Source organism: Sus scrofa, chromosome 6 (assembly GCF_000003025.6).
Source record: "Sus scrofa isolate TJ Tabasco breed Duroc chromosome 6, Sscrofa11.1, whole genome shotgun sequence".
Lineage (NCBI taxonomy): Eukaryota > Metazoa > Chordata > Mammalia > Artiodactyla > Suidae > Sus > Sus scrofa.
The window spans coordinates 814,516-840,506 of NC_010448.4; the positions used below are offsets into that span (position 1 = coordinate 814,516).

Below are 25,991 nucleotides of genomic sequence, written 5' to 3' on the forward strand. Positions count from 1 at the left end.
GCTGGGTCAGAAGAGGGCTGGGGAGGACCCAGGACCCGTGCCCGCCGTCTGGCCACCTGGGACAGGGACCCCTCGTGCGGAAGGAGCCTGTGTGGTGTGGGGGCCTGGAGCCCCCTCCCACAGGAAGGTTTCCGAGAGGGAGGTCAGGAGGAGCCTCTGGGGTGGGAACCCCGCAGAACCTGGTTTGGGGGCGCAGTGGAGATCCCTCTGGGTCCACTGGGCTTCCCAGTCTCCCCGACTGAGGCCACGGCCTCCCCAGGAGCAGCTGAGAGGTTGGGCATTGCCCTCCCCTGCCAGAGAGCGCCGGCCACTGTGGTGCCCATGGGGACAGACAGCTGCCGGCCCCCTGGCACCCCGGCTCTAACCCCATGGGGGGCAGGCGGCCAGGAGGGAGGTCCCTGGAGAAGGGCAGGCAGCCCCTCCCGCCCAGAGGCCCCTTGCGCAGCCTACGTGGACGCGGGCAGCACGGGGACGTCCTGGCCATCCTGTCCGGGTGCCCGAGCTGCTCACTGCTCGCTTCTCTCCCCCTCGGAAGCCGGTGTAGCGTCCGTGCGCAGCAGCAACGCCTTGGCCCCCACCCCCTGGCACCTGCGTGGTGCGGGTTGGGTGGGACCACAGGAAGCCCCAGCTACGGGGCCGGGGTTTGCGTTCTGGCTGCCCGTCCACTCACGTCCCCCCCGCCCCAAGGGTGCCTTTCCAGCCTGACTCTGCTTTCCAGCTGCTGTTTCTTTCCAGAACCAGCCGGGAGGCTGACCCTGGGGTGGCGGTCCGTGCCGACTGGCATGAAGCCGGGTGATATCCAGCAAGATGAGCCGTCCAAGCGCGTAGCTGGTTAGGTGGTGCCTACTCGTTCCTGTAACAGTGGCGACTGAGGGCCTGCCTGGTGCCGGGCGCCGTTTCAGGACCTGCTACTCATTTGGGGGCGACAGACCGTCTCCAGAGGGCTGCAGGGAGGGGCCCTTGCCAGGTCCCGCTTTTCTAAATGAGATGACATTGAGCTGAAAGGAGGAGCCAGGTGACCACCCAGGCACAGCCCCTCGGGCATTCGGCACAACCCCTCGGGCATGGGGCACAGCCATTGTGAAGGCCCCGGGCGGGAGCACGCCTGGCACACTCGAGGACCAGTGAAGTGGCTTTGTGGCTGCGGAGCACGAGGGAGGGAGCCAGGGAGGCCTAAGGACGGCCTGGCAGCTGCCTGTGGGCACTGAGGGCTTTAGCTGGTGGAGGTGGTGGCGTGAACGAGCCGTGTGTTTCCTGGGAGCTCAGCTGTGCACGGAGACGCTCAGGGCTGATCCCAGGGCGTCATGTCATCCCCTCGGGGCCCACACAGAGCCGTGCCTCCCCAGGCCTGGGTGTCTCCCAGACGGCCTTGCTGGCTCGTGGGCCCTGGGGGCCCTCCGGGGCAGCCGAAGCCCTCTGTGTGGGAGCCCAGGGTGAGGCCCCGAGGGCGCCCGGGACGCTCCGCCCCGTCAGTGTGCAGCACGTCGGGGCCTCCACCCTCCTAGTGAAGCGGACCCCAGGCCCTCTGCCATCTGACCGGAGGCTCAGCCTGGTGGCCCCGCCAAGCGGAAGGGGAGGGAAGGTCTCTTGTCCCCTGACACCTGCACTCCCGGGAGTGGGTGAGAAGGCGGCCGCGTAGGAGACCAGGCGGGGCCGTGGGCGGCCTGAGGGGCTGGCAGCCGAGGGAGAGGTTCTGGAGCCAGAAGAACCCCGACCTGAGCCTGGGTGCGTCTCTCTCGCCCTGGCTGCCTGGGCGCTCGCTGTGCTGGATGGTTTGGGGTCTGAGCTCACCCCTGCATCTCCCAGCGCCTGCCACAGCTGTGGGGCTGTCCCCACGTCACAAAAGGGAGCCCCAGTACCGCAACACTCACCAAGCACCCGCCACCCCTCCGTCTTCGTGGTCGGTGAGGTCTTCCGTCCCAAGAGCTGGTGCCTCCTTAGCGGCTCTGTTTACCTGAAGTCACCGGGAAAACGTTGGGGCCCCGCAGAGCAGGGAGGTGCGCGTGACTCCGGGCGCACCGTGGCCGCGGCAACAGTTCGGGTCTCCCCCTTCTCTGCCTCAGGCCACCCACCCTGCGGGGAACTCGGGACAGGAGGGTGCAGCCCTCGGGCCCCAGATAAAGCCACAGGTTTGCACGTGGCCCAGGGCTCGCAGACCCACCTGCCCAGCCTCCTGGGGTCAGGGGAGCCCGGGGGCCAGCGTGGCGGGTTTCCCACGCTGTCAGGTGGGGAGAAGGCTCCGAGGCCTCCCACGGGGAAGAGAGACCCCTCTGGGCTGAGCAGGAGGGCCGGCCCCTCCACAGAAAACCCCAGGGCTGTTGTGACTCGGCAGGGCCCCACCCCCATCTCCTTGAGGTTCTGCGAGACCATTTGGCGGAATGAGTCAAAACATCCAGAAGGTTCTGCTGGGAAGAGAGGCACAGAGCCCAGCTCTTCACGCCCCTCCCCAGAGCAGCTGCCCGCCTGGTGCCTTCCAAGGCGGGGAGGAGGGGCTGGGCAGGGCTGGAGACAGACCCTCTACCCGCTGGGCACACGGCCTGTTATTCCGGGTCAGGGGAGTGAGGCCTGGCGGGTGAGGCCACCGCTGGGTGACCCCAGGCTGGCTCCTGCCCTCTCTGTGCCCTCAGAAGGGGCACAGAGATGCCACCTCAGGGTTGGTGTAGCCTGTGGACACTCTGAACCTTGGGCTTGACCCGTGAGCGCCCGCTGGCTGTTGGCTCCTGGTTTCTGCAGGACTGTCCCTCTACTGTATCCACCCACCCACGGCCCGCATCACCTCCTTGCCGAGAGGAGGCCAGCGGGGTTAACCCTGCGGTGAGGCCTGTCTGTGGCAGATGTGGCCCTGGCCTCCGGGGTGCAGGCTCCCTGCCCTTGGCTTCGGCCATCGTGTGCCCTTGCCTCGGGGTGGGGGTGGGGCTGGACCTGAAGGTCCCTGTGGCCCTCTCCCTGCAGCCACCGCCAACCCGAAGTCCTGACCACGGAGTCTGGGTCCCCACTGTCCGGGCCGTGCAGGGCTGCCAGCTGCCAGGGACGTGTCTCTTTGCCCAAAGTACAGGCTTTGGGGACAGATGTGCTTCTTGGCTGTCCCTCGGAGAGCCTCTCGGCATGGAAACGCCGTTGGGTGAGTGGGCGCAGGCGCCGCACATTGGGCCCAGCGGTCCCAGTGCGCCGTGGGAAGCTGGCGTTGGACGCGCTTTGTTGCTCAATTGGCCAAAAGCCCAGGAAACGGCGCCGAGCTTGGCGATGCTCGTGGGTGTGGAAAGGAAGTGTCTGCAGGAGGCCCCCCGTTGGGCAAGGCTGAGGGTGCAGGTTCCCCAGCAGTGCACGGGGTGGGCCCTGACCCCTGCAGTTCCAAAACTGCCCTGCAAGATGCAGGAGTTCAGCCTGCTGGCCTGCCTGGAAGGGGAGGCAGGCAGGACAGCCCCAGAATCCTCGCGCCTGTGCTGCGAGGCAGAGCCATTGTCTCCCCACTTCCCAAGGAAATGCTCAGGCCAGGCCGAGAAGGGACCCACTTGCAGCCTGTGGCCAGACAGTGGACAGCTGCCCGACTCAGACCCGAAGGCCGTGCCCGCCCCCAGCAGCCCGCTGTTGGTCTGGGAGACCAGAAGTTTGGAGGGAGCCAGCGAGGTGCAGGCAGAGGTGTGGGCCCAGGGCCCAGCCCTTCCCAGCTGTGCCGGGGAGTTACTCAGTTAACCTCTGGGTCTCAGTGGTCCCACCTGTAACAGAGGCGTGATGTTTCGCGTTTCATCGTTACCATCACGTAACAGAACAGCTTCACGGGCTGCCGGAAGGATTATGTGAGCTGCTGTATTGTTGGTCACCTCTCACTGGCTGCGTCTGTCCCCCCGCCCGAGCCTGACACCCAGCCTTGGAAGGGGTTTGTCCCTGGACTCTGGCCTGTGCCTTTGAGTCCTGTTGACCCACCCCTCAGAGAAGGCCCTGGTGCCAGCAGTCCCCTGAGTGGGTCCTCCAGCAGTGGGAGAGGCAGCCTGTTCTAGCACTCTGGGTGAAAGGTGGGCCGGATCCTAGGCGCATCCCCCTCCACCCACTCCAGTGCCCACAGCAGGCATGGCTAATCGATCTCCACCCACTCCAGTGCCCATGGCAGACATGGCTAATCAATCTCCATCCACTCTGGTGGGCATGGCAGACTTCGCCCATCGGTTGTGCCCACCTTTCCGTGTGAGCCTGCCTGAGGCAGCAGCGCCTTCTCGCAGAGATGCTGCGGTACCACCGCTTGATGGACTTGCGTGTGAGGGGAGGCCTACCGACTGCTCTGGCTGGGTGGGCTCCGGGGGCCTGCCAGCTCCAACCATTCAGCTTCTCTGTGCCCTGGGATCTTGGGGGGAGATGCGGGCAGGTGTCTTTGGGACACAGCTTGTGCCCCGTTGGGTGGAGCAAGGACCCCGAGATGTCCTAGATGGAGAGACGGGGCATGGAAGGGTCCCCCTCCCCGGCCCATAAGATGCTTAGACTTGGGGTCCACCCACACACAGTTCCCAGGGGCTGCGTGGGCTCCTGAGCTTGGCTGCTGTGGTGTAGACGGTGCCTGGAATGGGAGTCCTGGGTTCCAATCCAGCCCCGCCAGGCGGGGTTCTGTGACCTTGGCGGGGTCACCGACCTCCTGACCCTCCCGTGAAGTGGGAGTAGTGACACCTCCACAGGGAGCGTCCCAGGACGAGTATCACTCACAGACCGTGTCCTGGGCGCCTGCTGCGTGGCCGGGGCTGGGCTTCGGTGAAGCAGCCGCATGGGGAAGTTAGAAACCACGATGAAGGCGGTGGAGGAGGAACCGGAGACGTGGCCTCCGCGCCGTGGCCCCTCCCCCTCCCCTTCCCCCTCCCCCAGGCAGGCCTTCCGGACACCTCCCTCCCCGGCCAGGCTCAGCCGGGACAGGAGTGGGGCGCCCCAAGGCCCTCCTTCCTCTGCTGGCTCCCTAGTGTGAGCCGGGCCGGGCGGCCCCGGCGGGGACCTGGGAGGAGGTGCCCACTCGGCAGCACCGGCTTGGGGAATCCCGGCTGGCACCGAGCCACCACCTCCCTGCCACCCGCATCCACCAGGAGCCAGACAACCCGGATCCTCGCCAAGCGGGGGGAGGGCTCGCGCCCGCTTTGCCTGCTCCCAGCCTTCCTTTCTGCTGCCTGCGTGTAATTAACAGAGTAATTAAAAACAGGATGAGTTAATTGGTATTCATTTATGTGGCAGATGTTTTTAATTGAGGCAGGAAACAATTTACCTGTTTACACAAACAATGGCAAAGGCAGGCTTGTAAAACACATTTTTAAAAATATTTTCCTCCCCCTTCCTAAAAAGAAGAATTGAAATCACTCGGTCCCCCTGCGCCTCCGTGTGCGAGCAGGCAGGCCCCGCCCGGGGGCTCCGTGCCAAGAGGAAACATCTGTTTAAAAGGTTTGCTTCCCCGGGACTCAGTTTGCCTTAACTCAGAGGAAAGGCAGCGGTGCTGTTCCCAGGTGGCGGGGACCGGCTCTCGGGCCTCCCCCACGACGGGGCGTCCTGCCTGCCCAGTGGTCCTCTGGGTGGGGAGGGGGCGGCTTCCTTCCCACCTGCCTTTGTGGTGGCTCAGCGGCCGTGCGAGCCGCGTGCTGGCGGTGAGGGTGGCCTGGGGCCTGGCCTAGGGCCTGATCTGCGCTCGCGGGGTGTGACTGGCCGTCTGGGATCTGGTTGAAGAGCAGAGGTCAGAGGAGCACCTTCGAGGGGCAGTGCTCGGGGTGGCCGGGCCCCTGAAAGCAGGGGACAGGTGTGTGAGGTGAGGCAGGTGAGGCTTGGCCGAGGTGCACAGCCCGCACAGAGCCTCTGCCCCGAAACCTGGGGCTCCCAGCCCCGCCTGCACTGGCGGCTTCTGCCCCGCACCTTTTGAGCGACGTACGATCGGAATTTCTGGAGCATTTCCATGGTTCCGGGGGCAGGGAGGTGAACTGTTCTGGAATCCGTCAGGGAGCAGGGCCCTGGGTAGATGGCCCCGGGATGCGGAGCAGTCCAGGGCTCCGTGTGCCCCCACCCCACCTCCTACCCCGAGGCAGGGCCAGCTGCCTCCAGGCTTCTCCTGCGCTGCTGGGGCTAAATCGGAAAATGAGACAGCAGGTATCGGAGGAGGTGAGCAGGGCACAGAGCGGCTGGGGCCGGCGGTACCTGCAGAGTCCTTGGGAGGTCGCAGCCCATGCCGGTGCTGTGTGGCCTTGGGGGCAGACCTGGAGCTCTCTGAGCGTCCTGGCCTGTCTGGTGCTGTGAGCGCTGACCACGATAATGACAGAGGAAGCCTGAGCTTTCGCCGTGGCTCCGGCCTCCTGCACGAAGGGGCGGGGGCGGGGGGAGGAGCGGCCTGCTGCCCCCGCAGCGGCGGGTCTCTCGTGGGCCTGGCTTCATCCGCAGGTGTGCCGGGTTGGGCAGGAACTGAGAGGGGCTGGGGAGCCCACAGGCCCACCCCCGGTCCCCACGCTGGGCGGGGAGCCGTGCTGTCGCTCACCCAAACCAGCGGAGGGGTCCTCCCGAGGGGGCGCAGAGGCGGGAGGAGCCCCCGGCACCCGCCCGCTCCAGAGCGAAGCCGGCCAGGCCACCCCCCTCAGCCCGGCCTTTCCCACGGTGAGGCCTAAAATCCTGCTCCAGCTGCCACCCCTCACCACCCGGGTCCCTCGGGCTGCATCCCCCGGCCTGTGTTGGTGTCTCTGGTCGGGTGACCTCACGGGCCGCACTGTGCCTGGGGTTGGGGTGAGTAGTCTGGCTCTCGGGCCGAGTGCCGGGGAACCGCTGGTCCCCAATCGCTCTTTAGCCTTCACAGGAGCAGCGCTATTATTTTAAATTTTGGTAACGTTCCTCAGGAGAGTTCAAGGTGATATGCAGCCAATTTGCACAGTTTTTAAACAATGAAAATGCTTTGGGAATCCCTTAAGCCTTAGAGGCGCCTCGTTGCCGGCAGAGGAAAATCCCAACTCTTGGCCTGGGTTTTCAGACCCTCCAGCCGCCTGGCCACCCCCGCCCTGGTGCACAGGCGCCTCTGTTCCTGCAGCGCCAGCTGCCCTGCCTCTGCCATGCGTGCCCTCCTCGGGGCACCCTTCCCAGCCCCAGGTGGGCAAGCCCCGCAGCCAGGCTCCAGCGCTAACTCAGTCTCTTCTCAGAAGAGCCCAGGTGAGTCGGTGGCTGACACAGGCCGTCCCACGTCACCTGCACCTGGGCACGGTCCCCACGGTGCGGGCCCCGTCACTCGCTTCATGGCCAGGGGAGTTGCTCGCATTCCATCCAGTCCTTTTGTAAAATGGGCCGGACCCATGTATCTGCTGAGTGAGACTTTGTGACTGCCACTCACTGTTACGGTCGCCTTCATTCAGAGCGGGGAGGGGTCCGCAGTGCTGGTGGGCAGCAGGCGGTTGAAAACTGCCTCAGGAGGTGGTTTAAAAGGGGGCTGGTACAGGGGGCTGCAGGGGTTGGGGTCTGGCTGCCCTTTCCCAGGGGAGGGTCCTGTTTCCTGCTAGAGGTACTCTGTGTACATGTCAGATGGTCTTTATTTATTAATTTTTAACACCTTAAAAAGTCAGTGTTTTTTTGTTTCTGTTTTTGTTTTGCTTTTAAGGGTCACACCCGTGGCATATGGAGGTTCCCAGGCTAGGGGTCTAATCGGAGCTACAGATGCCGGCCTACACCACAGCCACAGCCACAGCCACGCCAGATCTGAGCCGTGTCTGCGATCTACACCGCAGCTCAGGGCAATGCCGGATCCTTAACCTACTGAGTGAGGCCAGGGATCGAACCTGCAACCTCGTGGTTCCTAGTCAGATTCGTTTCTGCTGTGCCATGACAGGCACTCCAAGTGTTTTATTTCTTTTTATAGTGATTTGTATTTTTTCCATTGTTGCTGGTTTACCGTGTTCTGTCAGTTTTTTCTACTGGACAGCATGGTGACCCAGTTCAGGTCGCCTTTTAAATGTTCCAGGGCTATTCCGCAGCCTTTCTTGGGGTCACACCCCCTCCCTTAGGAAATGCACCCTAGTCCACTTTGCATGTGCTGCCCGGCCACCCACCCGCCCAAGCACTAACCCCTCCACCCACCCACCTACCCACCCAAGCACTAACCCCTCCACCCACCCACCCACCCGCCCAAGCAGTGACCCCACCCACCATCCATCCACTTCCTACTCGCCCACGCATGTCTCTGTCCGCACGCCCACACCTCACGCCCACCCAGCCACCGCCACGTGTCTCACACTCACTAGGGGTGCCCACCAGCAACTGAGTCACTTCCCCTTGCACCGCGTGCCTGGGGGGACAGGAAGGGACTCCCCAGTGTCAGGACTGGTGCTGGGAAAGGAGAGCGCCCTTCTTCCCGCTGCCCCTTCCCACCTGGCACCCCCACTGGCCGCCCAGATGGCGCCCCCCCCCCCCGACCCAGAGAGCCGCTCTTGGCAGGGAAGCCCTAGCAGCTGGGCTAGGAATGTGCTTCCTCCGTGCGCCAGCCGCAGGGCGAGCAGGCGGGACATCTGGATCCCGTCTGCAGGAGAAGGAGGGTCTCCAGTCCAGCCCGTGAGCTTGCCTCCCCCCCCCCACCGCCTTGTCGCTCTGTTGGTTGCTTAGCACACATGGGACCCTCCCAGGCGCCCCCAGAAGGAAGTCTCGCCCCAGCCCCAAGTTTGGGGCGTCTGCACTTGGCTGGAGCTCTGGGCTCCTCCACCAGCCGTCACCCCGACCGCTCTTGAAAACGCTGGCAGGGACATTGCGGCTCTGACCTGCTGTCTCCCGGGCACCCTGGGCACGCTTCGTCCAGGATGGGGTTACACGTGTTTCCCAGCCCTTTGATTTTCCTTTTCAGTGGGCAGCCCCCGGGCACTGTTTGCGCTGGTAACCGGCTGTGTGAGCGCAGCAGCCTCGGCCCGTCAGGGCCACCTCCCCGCCCTAGCCCCGCTGCCGCGGTTGCGCCTTCCTCTCCGAGGCATCCTGTGGCTCATCGCCTTTGTCCCCTCTGGGGTCTGGGGTCATCCGCTCAGCCCCGTGTGGCAGAGTTCCTTCCGGGCTGGTGCATGGAGTTGTGTGGACCTGCCCTTGACCTCCTGGTGGCTTCTGACCATGGTCAGTGGGTCCCCAACCCTTTGCCACCACGCTCCTGTGTTTGCTGTTGGCTCCCCGCCGCAGAGCCACGGCTGTGCCGTGGGCGCGATGCTTCGGGTGGGTGGCACTGAAGGGCAGTTTCCAGAGGGGAGGTGCCCCCAGCATGAGCCTGAGGATGTGTCCGACCCGCCCTCTGTGGGCTCCTCCCCTTGCCAGCAGTGTGGTGGCGAACCCCGAGGTCACCGTCCCTCTGGTTGACATGCGAGCCTGAGCCCAGACGCCTCCCCGGGAGGCAGTCGGATCCCTGGTTCTCTAAGGGCCTCTCTGGCTCCTAAATGTCTGGAGGGGAGTTCCCGTTGTGGCTCAGGGGGTTCTGAACCTGCCTTGGATCCTTGAGGACGTGGGTTTGATATCTGGCCTCGCTCAGTGGGTTAAGGACCCAGTGTTGCTGTGACTGTGGTGCAGGCCAGCAGCTGCATCTCAGCGTCGACCCCTAGCCTGGAACCTCCATAGGCTGTGGGCGCGGCCCTAAAAAGACAAGAAAAAAACCTGTCCATCCAGAGAGCTGGACACGTGGGCCCTCTGCCGCCTGGCAGCCATGTGACCCAGGCACGCAGCCCATGCGCCTCGGTTTCCCCGTCTGTAATGTCAGGACTTCGACGGGTCAGACGGGGGTCTCTGCCCGGGGAAAGGCAGCCCATCTGAAGTCAGAGTTGGACCCCCGCCCCGCCCGCCCTGCAGGCCTTTGGCAGGATCTCCGGCTGACCCCAGGCCCATCCCCTCTCTTGCTCTCCGTGCCTGCGGGGTGGGGGAGGGCTCTGCTCCCCATCTCACAGGTGAGAAAACAGGGCCTCAACAGAAAAGCCACCGAGGTTCCAGCCAAGAGCCTGAGTCAGGGTGGGGGGGCGGCCCGCGGGAACCTCCCCCTCACGGCTCCTTGTCTAGCACCACCCCAGCCAGAAGCGGGAGCCACGGGCCCAGTGGGTAGACGGAGGCTCAGAGCCACGCTGGGCTGATGTCCCCATCCACAGGCAGTCACAGAGCGGGCTGGGAACCCAGGCTGCCTGGCCCTGGCTCAGCGTTGTTGCCATGGCAGCCTGCCACCCACAGGCCCAGGGGGTCTTGGGGTCCCTGGGGTGGGCGGGCTGGCCCAGCCCAGCGCTGTGCAGGAGGAAGGGCAGTGGCAGCAGCGTTAACGGCAGAGGAAGCGCCTGCCTGGGTCAGGCCCGAGGACCAGGACGAGCCAGGCAGGAGGGTCCAGCGGACGTGGCTGGAGCACCCGCGGGGGCGGAGGGCGGCCCGGACCAAGGGAGGGAAAATACTAATCCCTGTGTTTTAATTATTACTGATTCATGGGGCGACGGAGGCCTTGATAAAAACCAGATGCGGGAAATGGCCCAAGTTCAGCGCCTGGGACTCATTAGGGCTGTGCGCCCCCCCCCAGGAAAACTTGCAGCGCCTTGAGCATCAAAGACAAACCATCCCTGACCTTGGCCTTGGGGGAGGGGTCAGCCTCGGGGTCAAACGCACCCATCTCGATGTGGGGGGTCACCCCGTGTCCCAGAAGGATGGCAGCCACAGCCCCTCATCTCTGCCAGTGCTGGGAGCCCCATCCGTGGGCCCATCTGAGGTGGGCTGCTTCCTGGGTGCTGCCTGGCTCTCCTCCTGTCTCCTCCTGTCTCCAGACACAGCCACAGGGAGGCTCTGTAACAGGCCACACCCTCCTTCTGCCCCCAGACAGGTGGCCCTTGGTTGGGGAGATCACCCGACTGGCTGGAGACCCCAGGGTCCAGGAGAGAAGCCCCCCACTGCCACTTCAGGAATCCTCGAGGGGAGGGCAGGGCAGGGCACCCTTGGGCCGGAAGCTCCCCAGCAGGGGGGGGGGTGCAGGCTCAGGTGCCCCCTCCGTGAGCTGGCGGGGCACCTGTCCCACCTTGCCCAGGCCCCACAGCAGCCAGTAGACAGCGGTCAGTGGCCTCGAAGGAGGTGACTCTCTCACCAGGGGATGCTTGGGGCTGAGCCAGCGGGGGGCCAGGCTGGCCTTCGGGAAGGGACTTCCTGCATCTCCGCGCCGCCTGTGGGCCTCATGCCCAATGGTTGGAAGGCCGGAAAACTGCCTGGGGCCATGTGGACACTGAGGGACCATGGGCGCCCCACACTCAGGAGGGCTGCTCGTGAGCCAGGGGCCCTTGCTCCACCTCCACCGGCTGTCACTGCTCAGGGGACACGTCCCTGTATAACCCACGCCCCTGTGTCCTACAGGAGTTCGGTACCGGGCGTGGGGTGGGGCCATCAGGCGGTTTGTAGTTGGAAGGGGCTTTGGGGCTCCGGGGTGGGGGTCGTATGGAGGAGGGGTCCTGGCGGGGACACGGGCGTGGGAGTCGGCCCTGCTGAGCTGCGGTCCTGGGTGAGCCCCCAGCCTCCGGCTCCTCGGTTTCCTCATCTCTTCAGCGGGCCCTGAGGCCCCTGACCTGGGACTCTGCGTGCGGGGGACGAGCCTGGGAAGTGCTTGGTACCCAGGGGCCGGCGGGGCCCTGGAGGACGTGGGGATGAGGCTGTGGGGCAGCATGGGGGGGGCGTGCAGGCGTGGAACGCCACCCGCGGGCTTGGACCTGACGGGAAGGAGATAGGCAGCCACGGTGCACCCTGGCGCCTCGCTCGCTGTGACCGGGTCTCGGTGTCCCCATCTGGAACGGGGGGTACAGCGGCATCTTCCTCGGGGCTGGCGTGAGATGAAGGCGGGATCACAGGGTCCTGGAAGCCCTGGGCCTGGGCAGAGGGGTCTCTGCGTGCAGATTCGCGCTGTTCCGGGCGGGGTGGCAGCGGGGACAGCGTGCTGCTTTCCTCCCGGAAGAGTCTGGCCTGAGAGGGACAGAGTGTGCCCGGGAGGTGCCAGGGACACCTCAGGCTCTGCCACGGCGGGCAGCTGAGCTGGGACACCGGACACCAGGCAGCTGCTGCCCCGCCCTCAGACCTTGTGGATGGAGCGTGGGGCTCCGGAGGACACCCGGGGGGACAGGACCCCGACCTGGCCGGGGGGTCGGGACTCGCATCTGCCGAGGGAGCCTGCGGGGCGGGGAGGCTGCGACTGTCCTTCTGTCCGTGCGTCCTTCTGTCCGTGGACTCTCTCCGGCCCTGAGGTTGCAACTCCACGGCAGTTTGTAGAGCGCCTGCTGCCCCTGGACCACCCTGGGCACTCAGTTTTGCTGAGAAAAATGGTTGCATTTGGGCAAAGACGTGGAGAGTGTGGAGACGAGGGCGGAGAGGGGACAGGCCAGTCACGCAGGACCCTGCAGCACCCTCGGGATGCTGGCCAGGGGCCCGGGATGCCCCAGTGCCCGTCTCAGGGAACATGGCCTGGGGGCCTGGCTCTCCCCTCAGCTCCCAGGAAGGCCAGCGTCCCATCCACCTCGGCAGCGGCTTCGGGACACCGGCCCACAGCCCGGCCCGGGCAGGGCTCCCTCCTCGTCCCTTCTCCACACATGTGGGGGCTGAGGCCCCCTGCGGGTCAGTGCCGCGAACGGGCCTGGGTGTGCAGCATCCGCCCCGTGCCAGGCTCCACGAGGGCGGGGGTCCCAAGACCCACGAGAGCGTGGTCTCCCGGGCCCTGTGCCCATCTCCTCCCCTCCAGGCTCGTGGGGCCCATGGAACAGGATTCTGTGTCAGGACTCTGTTCCCGTGGCTGTGTCATCGTCAGTACCCGCCGACCTTCCTCCTCCCGTGCCTTTTACAGCAGGGTCACAGGAGATAATGGCCAAAGTCAGACCACAGGAGGTCAACGCTGGGGCCTGGATGGGGCTGAGGCCAACAGACCCTTCCCCGGTGGAGGGTTCTAGAACCCCAGGGCTGGGAGCGCTGGGCTGTGTCCCCTTCTCAGCCGGGCAGGCGGGCTGGGACAGTGATGGATGGGGTGGCCTGTTGCGGCTGATGCCGTGTTCTTTCCCACCGGCTCCACCCCGCCGCTGAGAGCTGCTTCCCTGGGGGTGGATCAGTGGCATTTACCGGGAAGTGGACACACTGTCTGGGAAAGACGCAGGGGCTCCCCTGGGGAGCGCCGCCAGACTCTGGGAATGTTCTCGAGGGCTGGGAGCCCAGGGCTGCGGGAGGGGCTGTGACAGCGGCTGGAGGGAGTCCAGCTCCGAGGGGCCGCCCTCTCGTCCTCTGGCTCGCTGGCCCTGGTGGACGGGCTCCTGCACCTCAGCTGGACGTCAGGACAGCACCACCACTGCTCCGGCCAGCGCCCCACCCTCGGGGATCTGGGACCCCGACAGTTAGAAGGGTGAATGGGGCGGGGCTCTAGCGGCAGGCCTCGCAGATGGCAGGGGGCGGGGGGCGCCGGTAAGGCGCACCTCCTCCTTCCTGGGAGCCGGCCGGGTCACCTGGTCCCTCTGCCTAGGTTTCCCGTCCGTAAGATGCAGCAGGGCAGCCACTGCCTCTGGGGTTGCAGGCGGGTCATGAGGCGCTGGCTGGGCCCCTCACCTCCCAGCTGCCCACCTCTGAACAGGACCATGGGTAAGGGACCCCGCAGCCCAGAGATGTCCCTTGCCTGCCACCGGGACGAGGGCTGCTGTTCTGGCCGGGGCACTGCGCGGGGCTCCGGGAGAGCTGGTGGGACCCCTGCCGGGCGCAGACCCCAGGTGTGCCTCTTCCGTCTCCCCCTTGTTCCTCTGATGCAGGTTCTCCACTTTGCATTTGGGGAAAGGTACCTGCGGTGCTTGTGGTCCTGGGGCTGCCATGGATGCCGGGTGTGCCACTGCTGGAGGCACAGGGGTGCTGTGGCCAGGCCCCATTTCCTCCTTCTGGAGCTCCGCGTCCAAGAGCCCATGGAGCTCGGAAGATGGGCCTCGCGCTCACCTGCCCAAGTCGGGGCACGCAGGGCGTCCCCCCGACTCAGGTCAATGAACCCCCCCGAGCTCAAACCCTAGGCACCCGCCTTCCACGTCCGGTCAGTCCATGTGGTCTTCCTGGGCAATGCTGGATTGGCTTCAGAATTTTCTAGTCTCCCAGGTGACTGCGGGGCCCAGGGGGCCTGAGACGCCAATGGAGAGGCTCGCGTTTGGGCCCTGCTGCCCATCAGGCTCTGAGCCTCTGAGCCTCTCGGGGGCAGCTGGTGCTGTTATATGTTCATCTCAAAAGAAAGAAATAAGATAAAGCTTAAGACGAATGTTCTGCTTTCCCAGGCCCCACCACAGAGCTGCTGACCAGTCCCTTAAAAAGCGACGCTGGGTGGAGGGTTTGTGGGCTGAGGACACCAATGACCACAGAACCAAGAGTGGGGGGATGCAGGTCCCAAGCAGGGCAGGGGACCACTGGGGTCAGCCCAGGGTGCTGGGAGCTGTGACCCAGCGCGTCCCGACAGGGCTTTCCAGGAACAGCATGACACTCCAACGAGGCACTGCATGGACGTGCAGGGCCCAGAGCCTGGCTGCCCCTGCACCTCAGGATGCCAGGGAGGGGACACGAGGGCCTGGGGGAGACCTGAGAATGGGGGCAGGGAACGAGCTGCCCATGAGGCTGACCCAGGTTTTCCAGGGTGCCATGGCACCCTCAGCAGCCTTGGGGGAGTAGATCCTGCCCCCTTTCTGGCCCCAACACTCAGCACCAGGCAGGAGGGCCCTCCCCAGGCCCCCAGCCCTAGCTTATGGGAGGGGGGGTCTGCATGCCCCCATGCCCAGCCAGCTGGGCAGTACGGTTGTGCCAGAGCCCTGGGGGGTCCAGTCTCCACCTGGGAGGCCAGGAAGCGGCCCTTGGCTGGCACGGGGCCTTGGAAGGGGCTGGGCAGGAAGCCTGCGCCTGGGAGCAGCTCCTAGCCATGTGCCCAGGCCACGCAGGCCAGCAGGTGCTAGGCTTGGCTCCTGCGCAGGCGATCAGGGCTACACACGCAGCTTGGGGCTGCGGAGGTGGAGAGAGGACAGCTATTAGTAAAAGTTAATGGCTGCCACACGGATGGCGTGACCACGGTGGGTGCCGGGCCTTCTGCTAAGCACGTTTCCCCGTCTCCTTTGATCCGTGCTGCACCCCGGGAGGCGGGTGGCAGGTGCACCGGCTTTAGAGGCAAGAAACTGGCCCTGAGGCAGCCTCTCGTCTGGGAGGGAGGCCTGCAGCTCCCTGTACCCTGCTGCCTGCCCACAGCAGCCTCCAGGGGTGCAGTGTGAGCATCGAGGCCCCTGAGCAGCCCCCTGTCAGCCCACCTGGGACCCCCGCCCCGCCCCGCCCCCTCCAGCCCCTGGGAGACCCCGGAGAATTCTGAGCTCTCTGACTCCTCCCCTTGGAGTGCTACCGGGTGCCCACCTCATGCTCGCAAGTGCTGGGCCAGCGGGGGACCCTGGGAGGGTGGGCCAAGAAGCCAGGTCAGCCCAGAGGACATCACGTTCCAGGGGAGCCAAAGACCCTCATCGGGGGCAGCTCTCCTGAGGACGTGAGGTCAGAGCCGACTCCCCAGGGGAAGGAGGGTGGTCTGGGTGCGAGGGCTCGGAGCCCGGGCTCTGGGTGTGGGGGAATCTGAGGCTCCACATGCGGTGGAAGGTGCCGGAGGGTTTCCAGCAGGAGAGGCCGTGTCTCTGGCCGCTGTGCAGAGGCTCCCTGCTGCCTCCGTGGGACCCGCCAGACACCCTCCTCCCCACGCCCTGCAGTGCGGCCGGCCCTGCGCGCTCCCTCCGGCCTCCGCGCTCTCTGTTCCTCAGCCACAAATGCTGTTCCTCGCTGTCTCCGTACCACCTCCGCTTTTTCCCGAAGGCCCCCGTCGCGTTTTGCTTTCTGGGGTGGGGTCTGTGCCGAGGGCGGCCTTAAGAGCGGGGTCCTGGCGCTCGAGTCGCTCCATAAACCTTGGCGCGTTTCACCGAGCGCTCGCTGTCGCCGCTCCAGACGAACAGGAAGACTCAGGGAGGTGAGGGGACGCTCCTTCGGCCACCAGCCAGGAGGCAGTCGTGCCAGACTCAAACAGGATTCAGGAAAGACTCGGTTGGTCTCCTGCACCTGTGGTCCTACTATGCACAGTCCCAGGATCGAGGGCCGGGGCAGGAGGTGGGGCTTGGGAGAGCAGCGGGGGCACCCCCCCCCCGCGGCCTCTGTCCCCCTGGGTTTGACCCCCAAACTGCTGCCTCTTCTGCAAGGAGGAGAGTTCGCTTGAAACCCTGCAGACCCACATGGCCCGCGGGGACGCCCCATACTTGCTTGTGCTCCTGGCGGCTTCCTGCACCTCTCTGTGCCCGTACGTGGGGCTGGCGGCAGCGTTTCCCTCACGGGGTTCCCCGGGAATGGCCAGAGCCGAGGCTGTCGTCGCCGTGAGCCTGCGCGTCTCCAAGGGGGCGGCCCGGGCCTGCTTGCCGGGCCCCCGTGGGGCGCGCTCCATCCCGGACCTGTAGGCACTTGCAGCCGCCCCCCCCTCCACCGGTTTTCTCTTCTGCTTCCTTTCTGTTCCACCGCGATGCCTCTTCGAAGCCCAGAGCGGAAGGGCTTTGGACTGTCAGAACAGGCCCGGTGTCCTCAGCGTCCCAGCCTGGCACCCTCAGCGCCCTCCCAGGCCTTGCCCCAGGGTGGCCTGGTCAGACGAAGGGCTGGCGGGACGGGGCCGCGCCTCACGGGTGGCCCAGGGCCCACAGCGCTGGCCGCGTTTGCCTTCTTTGGTTGTCACTGGGGACAGGCTGCCGGCCCCACGGCCAGGCCCGGTGTTGATGGGCCCCCACAGCTGCGGCGCACATGTGCCCGGCCATCAGCCTCCTGACAGGCGGGCTGCAGGGGGCAGGGCGCCCGGCAGGAGCAAGGCCAGCGGCTGCAGCTGAGGGACAGCAGGTGCTGTGCGGCCGGGGTGGCGGCTGAGTACCGGCTGCTTCCCCTCCGTGGGGCCTGGTGGGGAAGGGGCTCCTCCACTGGCCGCGGGTCGGGCGTGCTAGAGGCGGAGGCTGCCACCCTCTGCATAAAGCGGGGAGAGGCGGTGCGGGGACACACAGGCTCGGGCACAGATGACAGTAAGTGCCATTTGCTAGCGCCATCACCATCCGAGGAGGGTACCTGCCCCGGAGGCCCAACTGTGCTTCCCAAGCTGCCCAGAGCGAGCGGGACCCCGGGAGGATAGGAGAGGGCGAAGCAGAAAGACAGAGCTTGGCCTGGGGGTGGCCGGCAGGCCCCAAGCCCCGGCCCCTGGGGAGACCCCGTCAGTGTTGGCAGGACATGCCGGGGGTGGTGGCTGCAGGTCGTCCACCCCAGACGCCAGCCGCCGCTCCCAGGTCTTCGAGGCCTGCCTGGGTGCCGGCTCACCCCGAGTTCAGACGGGGCCCTCCCCTCCGCCTGCACCCAGGCAGCGCTGCCCCAGGCTTGGCAGGGCCGCGGTCAATTTACCCAGAGACCTTTGGTGGGACCAGGGCTCAGGGCCCTCCCGGGCCGTGGTCGGCGCCCTCTCCCACACCCCGACCCTTAGCAGGGCGTCGGACCCCTGGCCAGCAGACCACACTTTGTGTGGCGGGCAACCGAGCACGTCTGTGGTCTGCCTGGCCCCAGGAGTCGCCTGGGCCAGGAGGTGCGAGTAGAGGCTCCAGCCCCGCAGCCCCACCCCGGGCGTCTGCCTGGGTCCTCCCGGGAAGACCTCAAGTGGAAGCACATCTTTTCAATCTGCGGGGAGACGCCCCCCTCCCCGGGATCCTGTTAGAAATGCAGAGTCTCGGGCCTGCCCGGACCTGCTGGGTCAGCAAAGGGGTGGCAAGGCTGCGTCTGTCTGCACACACCCTCCAGGAGCTGCTCCTGCCTTAGGGGGTGCCGCCCGGCTCCCGCTCTGCAGGAGACAGAACCCAAGGCTGCAGGGCCACCTCCACAGTGAGAAAGAGCGCCCAAGCAGCCTGCAGCCTCCAGCCCGCCCGGCAGGCTGAGCCCCGGGCGCTGGGACGTCAGCCCCCTGCAGCGCACCTGGGGCTCGTCTGGGCCGGGCGGGCGCTGCCGGCTGTGGGGCCTCAGCCGCAAGGCAGGTGGGGCTGGGTGGTGCAGACCCTGGCCCCTCAGCCGGCTTCACCCCACAGGCTCTCTCCCTCCCCCACCGCAGCAGCACCCACGGCGGACAGGAGGGAGAAGGCCGCAGCCATGCCCGACTCCCCGGCCGAGCTGAAGACGCAGCCCCGGGCCACGCCCCCCAGCATGCCACCCCCGCCACCAGCCGCGTCCCAGGGGGCCGCACGACACCCCTCCTTCACGCCCCACACAAGTGAGTAACCTCGGGGCTGGGCTGGGGGGCAGGGGGCCGAGGGTGGAGGCCTCTCCAGGGTCCCTGGAGACTTTTGAGGTCCGAGCTTCTTTGCGGATGGGGCCAGTGCTCCAGTCCCTCCACCCTGAACCTACCGACGCCCTGGCTGGGTCTTTAGAGGCAGGGCCTCACCGTGGCTCAGAGCCCAAGCTTCGCGGTTCGGATGCCAGCTCTTCTGCTTGGAGGCTGTGCGGCTTTGGGCAGACTTCTTAACCTCTCTGGGCGAGACGTCCCTTGTCTATAACGCCAAGCCTCCTGCCTCACCGAGCTGCCGTGAGGACGAGGTTGGAGTAGTTCTTAGCAGGGGCACACATGGTGAGCGGTTCTACTGGAGCTCAGAGAGGGCCAGGACCTTCCCGCAGGCACACAGCAGGCTAGTTGGATGCAGGTGAATCCTGTTGGGCCCATCAGAGGCGGCACCTCTGGCCTTGGGAGAGCTCGGCAGCCGGGCCTCAGCTGGTGTGAGGGTGAGCCGGGAGCTGGGGCCAGCGAGGCTCTGCTATCAGTGACATGACGGGCACACCAGGTCCTCAGGTGGCGTCCCGGGGCCCTGGGCTCTGGGGTTGAGCGTCTTGGCCCACAGTGGGTCGGGGGCTTCCCGAGTCCGCAGCCCCATCCTTTGAGTCAGGGCCATCGGGAAGGGGGCCCCTGGGTTGAGCTAAGCCACGGCCAGGGGCTTAGCAGTGCCTCCTAGCGCTTCCGGTGGGTCATACCTCAGAGGCTGGAAAGCCCCTTCCCCAGGGTCTGAAACACGAGCCCCACTCTGCCCACCGGGGACCACAGCTCTGCCCACGGCCCAGGGTGGACCACAGGGCCTGTGCTGGCGCCCTCCTTTCCTGGTTCTGAATCTGGTGGTGGCTTCACTGGGGTCTGGGGATGACCCAGCCTCCATCTGGAGAAGAGGGTCAGGCCGGCCCCTGTTGAAGGTGTGGGCTTTGAGCCGGTCTCTGACCACTCAGAGCCTCGGCTCCCTAGAGAGGGTAACGTCACCTGCCCCCAGGTGGAGCCACCTGAAAGCAAGGGTGTCCTTTCGTGCAGCAGGTGCTTGAGAGCCACATGCAGTCCCTGCCCCTTGCCTGGCACGGAAGGTTCCACCTGCTCTCGCCATGGGGGCCGGTCTGCATCAGGGTCCCCAGGCTGGCAGAGACTTTAATGGCCAGCCTGCCTCCCGCCCACAATGGGGCCCAGAGCAGCAGGGCCTGGCCTCCGCTGCTCTCAGTGTGTGTGTCCCAGGGCAGCCCGTGCTGGCCACGTGCAAAGGGCCAGCGGTGGCTGGGCTTTGTCTCTCACCTGTCCTAGCGCAGGGACTGCAGCCGGCTGCTCACCCTGCCCTCTTTTCTGGAAGAGTCGGTCCTCACCTTGGGCCATGCCTCAGGCCACGTCCATCCACTAGCGGCTGCTGCCCCGTCCAGCCTCGGCTCCGGCCTGGCTTAATTCACCGGCTCCGCTCAGCACGAGCCACGCGAGCTGTGTTCACGACGGGGCAGCAGCGGCTCCCGAGGAACAGGGCCATGGGCTGGCCACCTAGGCCGACACACCCGCCCTGTGTCATCACTTGAGGGTGCAGCCGAGGGCCCCCAGCCGAGGGCCCCTACCCTCCTGGGCGCGACTTCCTCGCCTGCCTTTCTTCTCACTCCAGGAGCCCGTGTTCCCAGAGGCGCTGGTCCTGGAACCCGCGCTCCAGGTCACGGAGGGGCTGGGGTCAGCGGACGCCTCCGGGTTTGCGTTCTTGAGGCCTGGGAATAGCTGTGCAGGCAGCAGTCCTCCGTGTGGCTCGTCCTCGTCCCCTCCCCCTCGTCTGTCCCCACATGCCCCGGTCCCGCTGTGGGCTCACATCTCTGGAGTTGGGGTCCTGGCTCTACTGAGAGCATGGAGCCCATAAGATAAGTAGGTCTTTCTTCTCCGAGCCAACGCCTAGTTCCGCCTGAGAGTCCGGCTCCTCCAGGGCAGGGTGGCTCGGATTTGTTCCCTCTCCAGGGAAGTCCTTTAAAGCAGAGGGGTTGACCGCGTCTGTGCACCTGGCTGCCGGCTGCGGGGCCTTTGTGCTCAGCCCTGGATGCCTGCCAAACCTTCCAGCTTCCCCAGCACTGGCCTGCGAGCCAAGCTGACCAGAGACTGACCTTGAGCCGTGGTTTGAGGGCTGCGGCTTTTCTTGTCCAGTGACTGCCCTGGTCACAGAGTTATCTTGGAGCTGAGGCTGTGGCGTGGCCAGGGAGGGAGGCCAGAGGGCTGAGAGGACTCTGCCAAGGAATGTAGGAGGTTCTCTGCAGCTGGCAAGACCGCAGAGGGGCTCACGCTCCCTCCTGCCCTTGCTTACCGCCTGGGACAAGGAGCTCACTCTCTTTACACGGGTACAGCCTGGCTCCTTGCAGGGTTGCCACTCACTCCAGTGACAAATCAAAGCTCTCTTTCTGTTTGGCGCCTGCTCCCCCACGGCAGCTCAGACCTGGGCTGTTTCGGAACCGCAGGTGGCTTCGCTGTTGGTAGAGACGTCAGCCCCGTCTGCCTGGGGTGTCCTTTCGTGCAGCCTGGCTCCCTGAGGGCGGTGTGGAGCGGGGTCTCCAGGTGCCTTCCAGAAACAGCTGTTTAAGAGCTGGGGCTGTCCCACCTGCATGCACGGAGGTGCCTTAGCGTTTCCCCCAGAAATGGCCCTAAGAGATCCCCTAATCCAGCCCGTTTTACAGAGGAGGAAGCTGAGGCCCAGAGAAGGGAATGGACCTGCCCGAGGTGGTGACAGAGTCCCAGTCCCCGAGGCTGTCGAGAGGCAGGGAGGGCTGACTGCCGCCGCCCCAGCGCAGAGTCCGGGCCGCCCTCCTCACAGCGTGTTTTTCTTATTTTGCTTACAGATCCAGAGGACGGGCCTGCGATGTCTCTGCCTCAGGGCCGTTTTCATGGCTGCTTAAAATGGTCCATGGTCTGTCTTTGTAAGTAAAATAACAAAACCGCGGCCTCCCTGGAGGTCCTCACTGCGGCCTCTGCTGTGCTAGGCAATGGGCCTCGGGGCAGCCCAGCAGAGCAGGGGCCCTGTCGCAGACCTGAGTTCAGGCCCAGGCCTGCTGCTTATAAGCTGTGGGACCTTGGGCAGGTGGACAGCCTCTCTGAGCCTCCTTTCCCCCAGTGCAGAATGGGGCCAATCAGGCGGGTCCTAGAGCTGCAAGAAGGTCGAATGTCAGGGGCAGACCCCAGCCGTCTCAAGGGCAGACCCCAGCCGTCTCAAGGGCAGACCCCGCTCTTACCCTTCCAGACACGATGCGCTCAGGCAGGAAGCACCACCTGTGCTCCGTTTTCCCACCTGGACCCAGGAAGTCATGGATCCGCTGCTGAGGGCGATGGCATGGAGCCCGGGTGCTGCGGGGTCATAGCAGTGTAGGCATGGCCCACCCAGGGTGCGTGTGGATGCTGGTCACTAGTGGACATTTCCACCAAAGTGCTTGGGCCGCAGCTCATGTCCAGAGGACAGGCTCTCACGGGGTTGCTCCGAGTATGTGTCAGCCAGGACAGGCCCAGTGGAAGCCCAGGTGTGGCCACCACACAGCTCCGGAACCCAGCAGGAGAGGGCGCAACAGCTGTGCATGATTAATATCCCCCTTGTCGCTATACCTGTGACACCCCTGGCCTCAGCTGGGGCCCACACGTCCACTGACCCAGGTGCTGAAAGGACTGTGTGGATGGAGGGGGTGGAGAGGATGCTGTGGATGGAGCGGATGGGGAGGATGGAGAGAATGGGGAGGACGGGAGGACGGAGAGGATGCTGTGGATGAGAGGACGGGGAGGACAGAGAGGACGGGGAGGATGGAGAGGATGGGGAGGACGGGGAGGACGGAGAGGATGCTGTGGATGAGAGGACGGGGAGGATGGAGAGGATGGGGAGGACGGAGAGGACGGAGAGGATGGGGAGGACGGGGAGGATGGGGAGGACGGAGAGGATGCTGTGGATGGAGAGGATGGGGAGGACGGGGAGGACGGAGAGGATGCTGTGGATGAGAGGACGGGGAGGATGGAGAGGATGGGGAGGACGGAGAGGACGGAGAGGACGGGGAGGATGGGGAGGACGGAGAGGATGCTGTGGATGGAGAGGATGGGGAGGACGTAGAGGATGCTGCGGATGGAGCGGATGGGGAGGACGTAGAGGATGCTGTGGATGGAGAGGATGGGGAGGATGGGGAGGACGGAGAGGATGCTGTGGATGAGAGGACGGGGAGGATGGAGAGGATGGGGAGGACGGAGAGGATGGGGAGGACGGGGAGGATGGGGAGGACGGAGAGGATGCTGTGGATGGAGCGGATGGGGAGGACGGAGAGGATGGGGAGGACGGAGAGGATGCTGTGGATGGAGCAGATGGGGAGGACAGAGAGGATGGGGAGGACAGAGAGGATGCTGCGGATGGAGCGGATGGGGAGGACGGAGAGGACGGAGAGGATGGGGAGGACGGAGAGGATGCTGTGGATGGAGCGGATGGGGAGGACGGAGAGGATGGGGAGGACAGAGAGGATGGGGAGGACGGAGAGGATGCTGTGGATGGAGAGGATGGGGAGGACGGAGAGGACGGAGAGGATGCTGTGGATGGAGCGGATGGGGAGGACGGAGAGGACAGGGAGGATGGGGAGGACAGAGAGGACGGGGAGGATGGAGAGGATGGGGAGGACGGAGAGGATGCTGTGGATGGAGCGGACGGGGAGGACGGAGAGGACGGAGAGGATGCTGTGGATGGAGCGGATGGGGAGGACGGAGAGGACAGGGAGGATGGGGAGGACAGAGAGGACGGGGAGGATGGAGAGGATGGGGAGGACGGAGAGGATGCTGTGGATGGAGCGGACGGGGAGGACGGAGAGGACGGGGAGGATGGAGAGGATGCTGTGGATGGAGCGGATGGGGAGGACGGAGAGGACGGGGAGGACAGAGAGAATGGGGAGGATGGAGAGGATGCTGTGGATGGAGCGGATGGGGAGGACGGAGAGGACGGGGAGGATGGAGAGGATGGGGAGGACGGAGAGGATGCTGTGGATGAGAGGACGGGGAGGACGGAGAGGATGCTGTGGATGGAGCGGATGGGGAGGACAGAGAGGACGGGGAGGATGGAGAGGATGGGGAGGACGGAGAGGATGCTGTGGATGGAGCGGACGGAGAGGACGGAGAGGATGCTGTGGATGGAGCGGATGGGGAGGACGGAGAGGACAGGGAGGATGGGGAGGACAGAGAGGACGGGGAGGATGGAGAGGATGGGGAGGACGGAGAGGATGCTGTGGATGGAGCGGATGGGGAGGACGGAGAGGATGGGGAGGACGAGGAGGACGGAGAGGATGCTGTGGATGAGAGGACGGGGAGGACGGAGAGGACGGGGAGGATGGAGAGGATGCTGTGGATGGAGCGGATGGGGAGGACGGAGAGGACGGGGAGGACAGAGAGAATGGGGAGGACGTAGAGGATGCTGTGGATGGAGAGGATGGGGAGGACGGAGAGGATGGGGAGGACGGAGAGGGCGGGGAGGACGGCAAGGACGGCGTGGGTGGTGGACGGCGTGGGTGGTGTGGACGGTAGTTGCCGATTCCCAGGACTGTGTGGATGGGGAGGACGGGGATTTCTGTCACTCAAGGCAGGGCGGGGGGCTGGCGGGAGGAGCTGTTTCTGGTACCTTGTCCCAGTCCCCCACCCCTCCCAGTCCCCAGGGCCAGGGAGCCATGGGGGTGCTTCTGTGTGCCCCCAAACCTCGGCCTGGACACGTGTGGTCTATCTTAGTAACACACCTGTTGTGGGAATGAAAGCACTTGTGGCCGGGGGTTATTTTCGGCGTCTCTTTAGCTGCTGAGACTGCCCAGCAGCCCGCGGGAGGGAGCGCGGCGAGCGAGGGCAGGCAGGCCGCTGGGAGGACCAGGCGCCGAGGGCAAGCTGGTAAGGGCATGGCAGGGGGGCCGGACCAGGGGCCGGCGGGTGGGGGCCCAGGCAGTGTGGACAGCAGCACGTCTTAGAAGCCTCTGGAAGGGCCAGACCTGCATGACAGCCCACTTCCGCCACGAGTGACCAGAAGCCCCCACTGTGGTGAGGTCCCCATGGCAGGGGGCCGTCTCTTGGCCTTTCTGGGTGACCACCAGTGGCTGTCATCAGTCTTGACCAGGGCGTGTGGGAGGGGCGGCGGAGGGGTCAGCTGGGGCTCCACGGTGAGAGAGAAAATTAGCATAATGGCAGGGTCTCTGGCCAAGGGTCCCTGCCTGTGCAGAGGGTGAGGGACCGGCCCTTTCTGTCCTGTGTCCGGAGCTCACCCTCCGTCCAGAGCAAGAGGGTGTCCCGGAGCGAGGCACGCGCCCTGCAGGGCACCCAAGCCGAGCGCCACTCGTGGGTCTCAGGAGAGCGCACAGACCAGGCGCAGACCCCTTTCCCCCTGCTCTGCGTCCCCCGGGGAGGGAGCCTCGCGCCGAGGGCCCAGGGCAGGCCCGGCGCGGGGGAGGAGCACCAGCCCCTTCAAGGGAGACCAGGCAGCTTGTCTGTTTTGGGGCCAACCCTGGCCCCCAATCGGTGGTTTGCAGACTTCTGCCAAGTGGGAGCCGGTTATTGACAGGCAATCACCCAGCATGTTGGAGCAGTCAGGTCAAACATTTCCGGCCCCTTCTGGTGGGAGAAGGAGCACCCCAGTTTTCCAGGCCAGGAAGCGCGGCCAGGCCCTGGACTTCTCGCCCAGGTTGAGGGCCATTTGCAGACGAAGAAACAGGCCAGGCCCCGAGTCTCAATCTCGACCAGGTTTCCTGTGTCTCTTGCAGGAGGGCAAGGCGGTGTCTGCCCCGAGGGTCTGCCAAGTGCCAGGCCAAGGGGGGTGGGGGGAAGGCAGGTGCAGGGATGGCGGTGAGGCCCGTCGCCTGGCCCGCAGCTCAAGGGGTCGGGGGAGCCTGTGCAGGTGTCACTGGAGGCGGGTCGGCAGGGGCAAGCCTGTCAAGGAAGCTGAAGGAGTGGGCTGAGCCGACCCGACAGCAGACTCCGGGGTCCAGGGGTGGGCCAGTTAAAGGGCCCCTGGGGGTCGGGAGAGGGCTAGGTTGCACCATCCCCCGCCAGAGACAGTGGGAGCCACGTTCCCCGGGGCCTGCAGGGGTGGCCACAGGGGTGGCCGGGACCCAGAGAGCCAGGCTGGGGGAGAGCCGAGGCCCCGGTGGGGGCAGGCGGGCCCCCACCTCACGCGCTCCCGCCCTCCCAGGCTGGGCGAGGCCGAGACGGGCGGCAGAGGTCACCTCCCCGAGCCAGGCCTAGATGGCGGGGCCGGCCTGGTCTGGAGGGGTGACCGACACACCCGCCACCCAAACAAGCCGAGTAAACCGCAAACGATTCAGGAGCCGCTTCCCAGAGCCGAGCTCGGCCGCGTCCCCGCCCTGGAGAAAGGGTTCCTGCTCTGCCCTCTCCTCACACACAGGCCACCTGGCCTCAGCCACAGGCGGGGGGGACGCTGGAGCCTCAGAGGAATCCGGCCCTGAGGGAGCAGCAGTTCTGAGCTGTCTCGCCTCCCCGAACGTCACCCCCGCGAGACCTCTGCGGGGACCCAGCCGCTTGAGGGGTGGGGCCCGGGCCTCAGGCGCCACGGTCGAGGGAGAGGTGTGTGCACACGCGTGCCTATGAATTGTGTGAGCGTGCACGTGTGTGTGTGCTGTGGGGCTGCAGTGCACTGTGTCCACGTGTGCAAGCACGTGTGCATGTAGGGCGTGCTGTGGGAACATGTGTGTGCACATGT

General features: G+C 65.7%; 2 protein-coding genes and 1 long non-coding RNA gene across 11 annotated transcripts in view; 1 reads left to right on the forward strand and 2 right to left on the reverse strand.

The window, feature by feature from the left end:
- Nucleotides 1–25,991, forward strand: part of CBFA2T3 (CBFA2/RUNX1 translocation partner 3) — a 75,286-nt gene that overhangs the window by 35,352 nt on the left and 13,943 nt on the right. For 4 of the 9 annotated variants that reach the window (XM_021093633.1, XM_021093631.1, XM_021093636.1 and 1 more), the window contains exons 2-3: nucleotides 18,086–18,244; nucleotides 21,130–21,207. In XM_021093633.1, the coding sequence (XP_020949292.1) occupies nucleotides 18,086–18,244; nucleotides 21,130–21,207 (237 nt within the window). Of the gene's footprint in view, nucleotides 1–16,791; nucleotides 17,022–18,085; nucleotides 18,245–21,129; nucleotides 21,208–23,797; nucleotides 24,173–25,991 lie in introns of those variants that run through there. The other 5 variants (XM_021093635.1, XM_021093634.1, XM_021093639.1 and 2 more) reach the window with 4 other exon arrangements.
- LOC110260880 lies at nucleotides 5,184–8,072 on the reverse strand. The gene is made up of 2 exons (XR_002344437.1): nucleotides 5,872–8,072; nucleotides 5,184–5,741 (listed from the first exon to the last, which is right to left on the reverse strand). It is a non-coding gene; the product is annotated as an uncharacterized LOC110260880 (long non-coding RNA).
- Nucleotides 10,884–16,871, reverse strand: LOC110260879 (vegetative cell wall protein gp1-like). Its single transcript, XM_021093646.1, has 2 exons — nucleotides 16,224–16,871; nucleotides 10,884–14,182 (listed from the first exon to the last, which is right to left on the reverse strand). Exon 2 carries the CDS (start codon nucleotides 12,457–12,459, stop codon nucleotides 11,494–11,496), a length of 966 nt encoding a protein of 321 aa, XP_020949305.1. The 5' UTR covers nucleotides 12,460–14,182; nucleotides 16,224–16,871; the 3' UTR covers nucleotides 10,884–11,493.

Coding starts and splice junctions, on each gene's coding strand:
- LOC110260879 (XM_021093646.1), bottom strand. CDS start 12,459: ATGGGACGCTGGCCTTCCTGGGAGCTGAGGGGAGAGCCAGGCCCCCAG.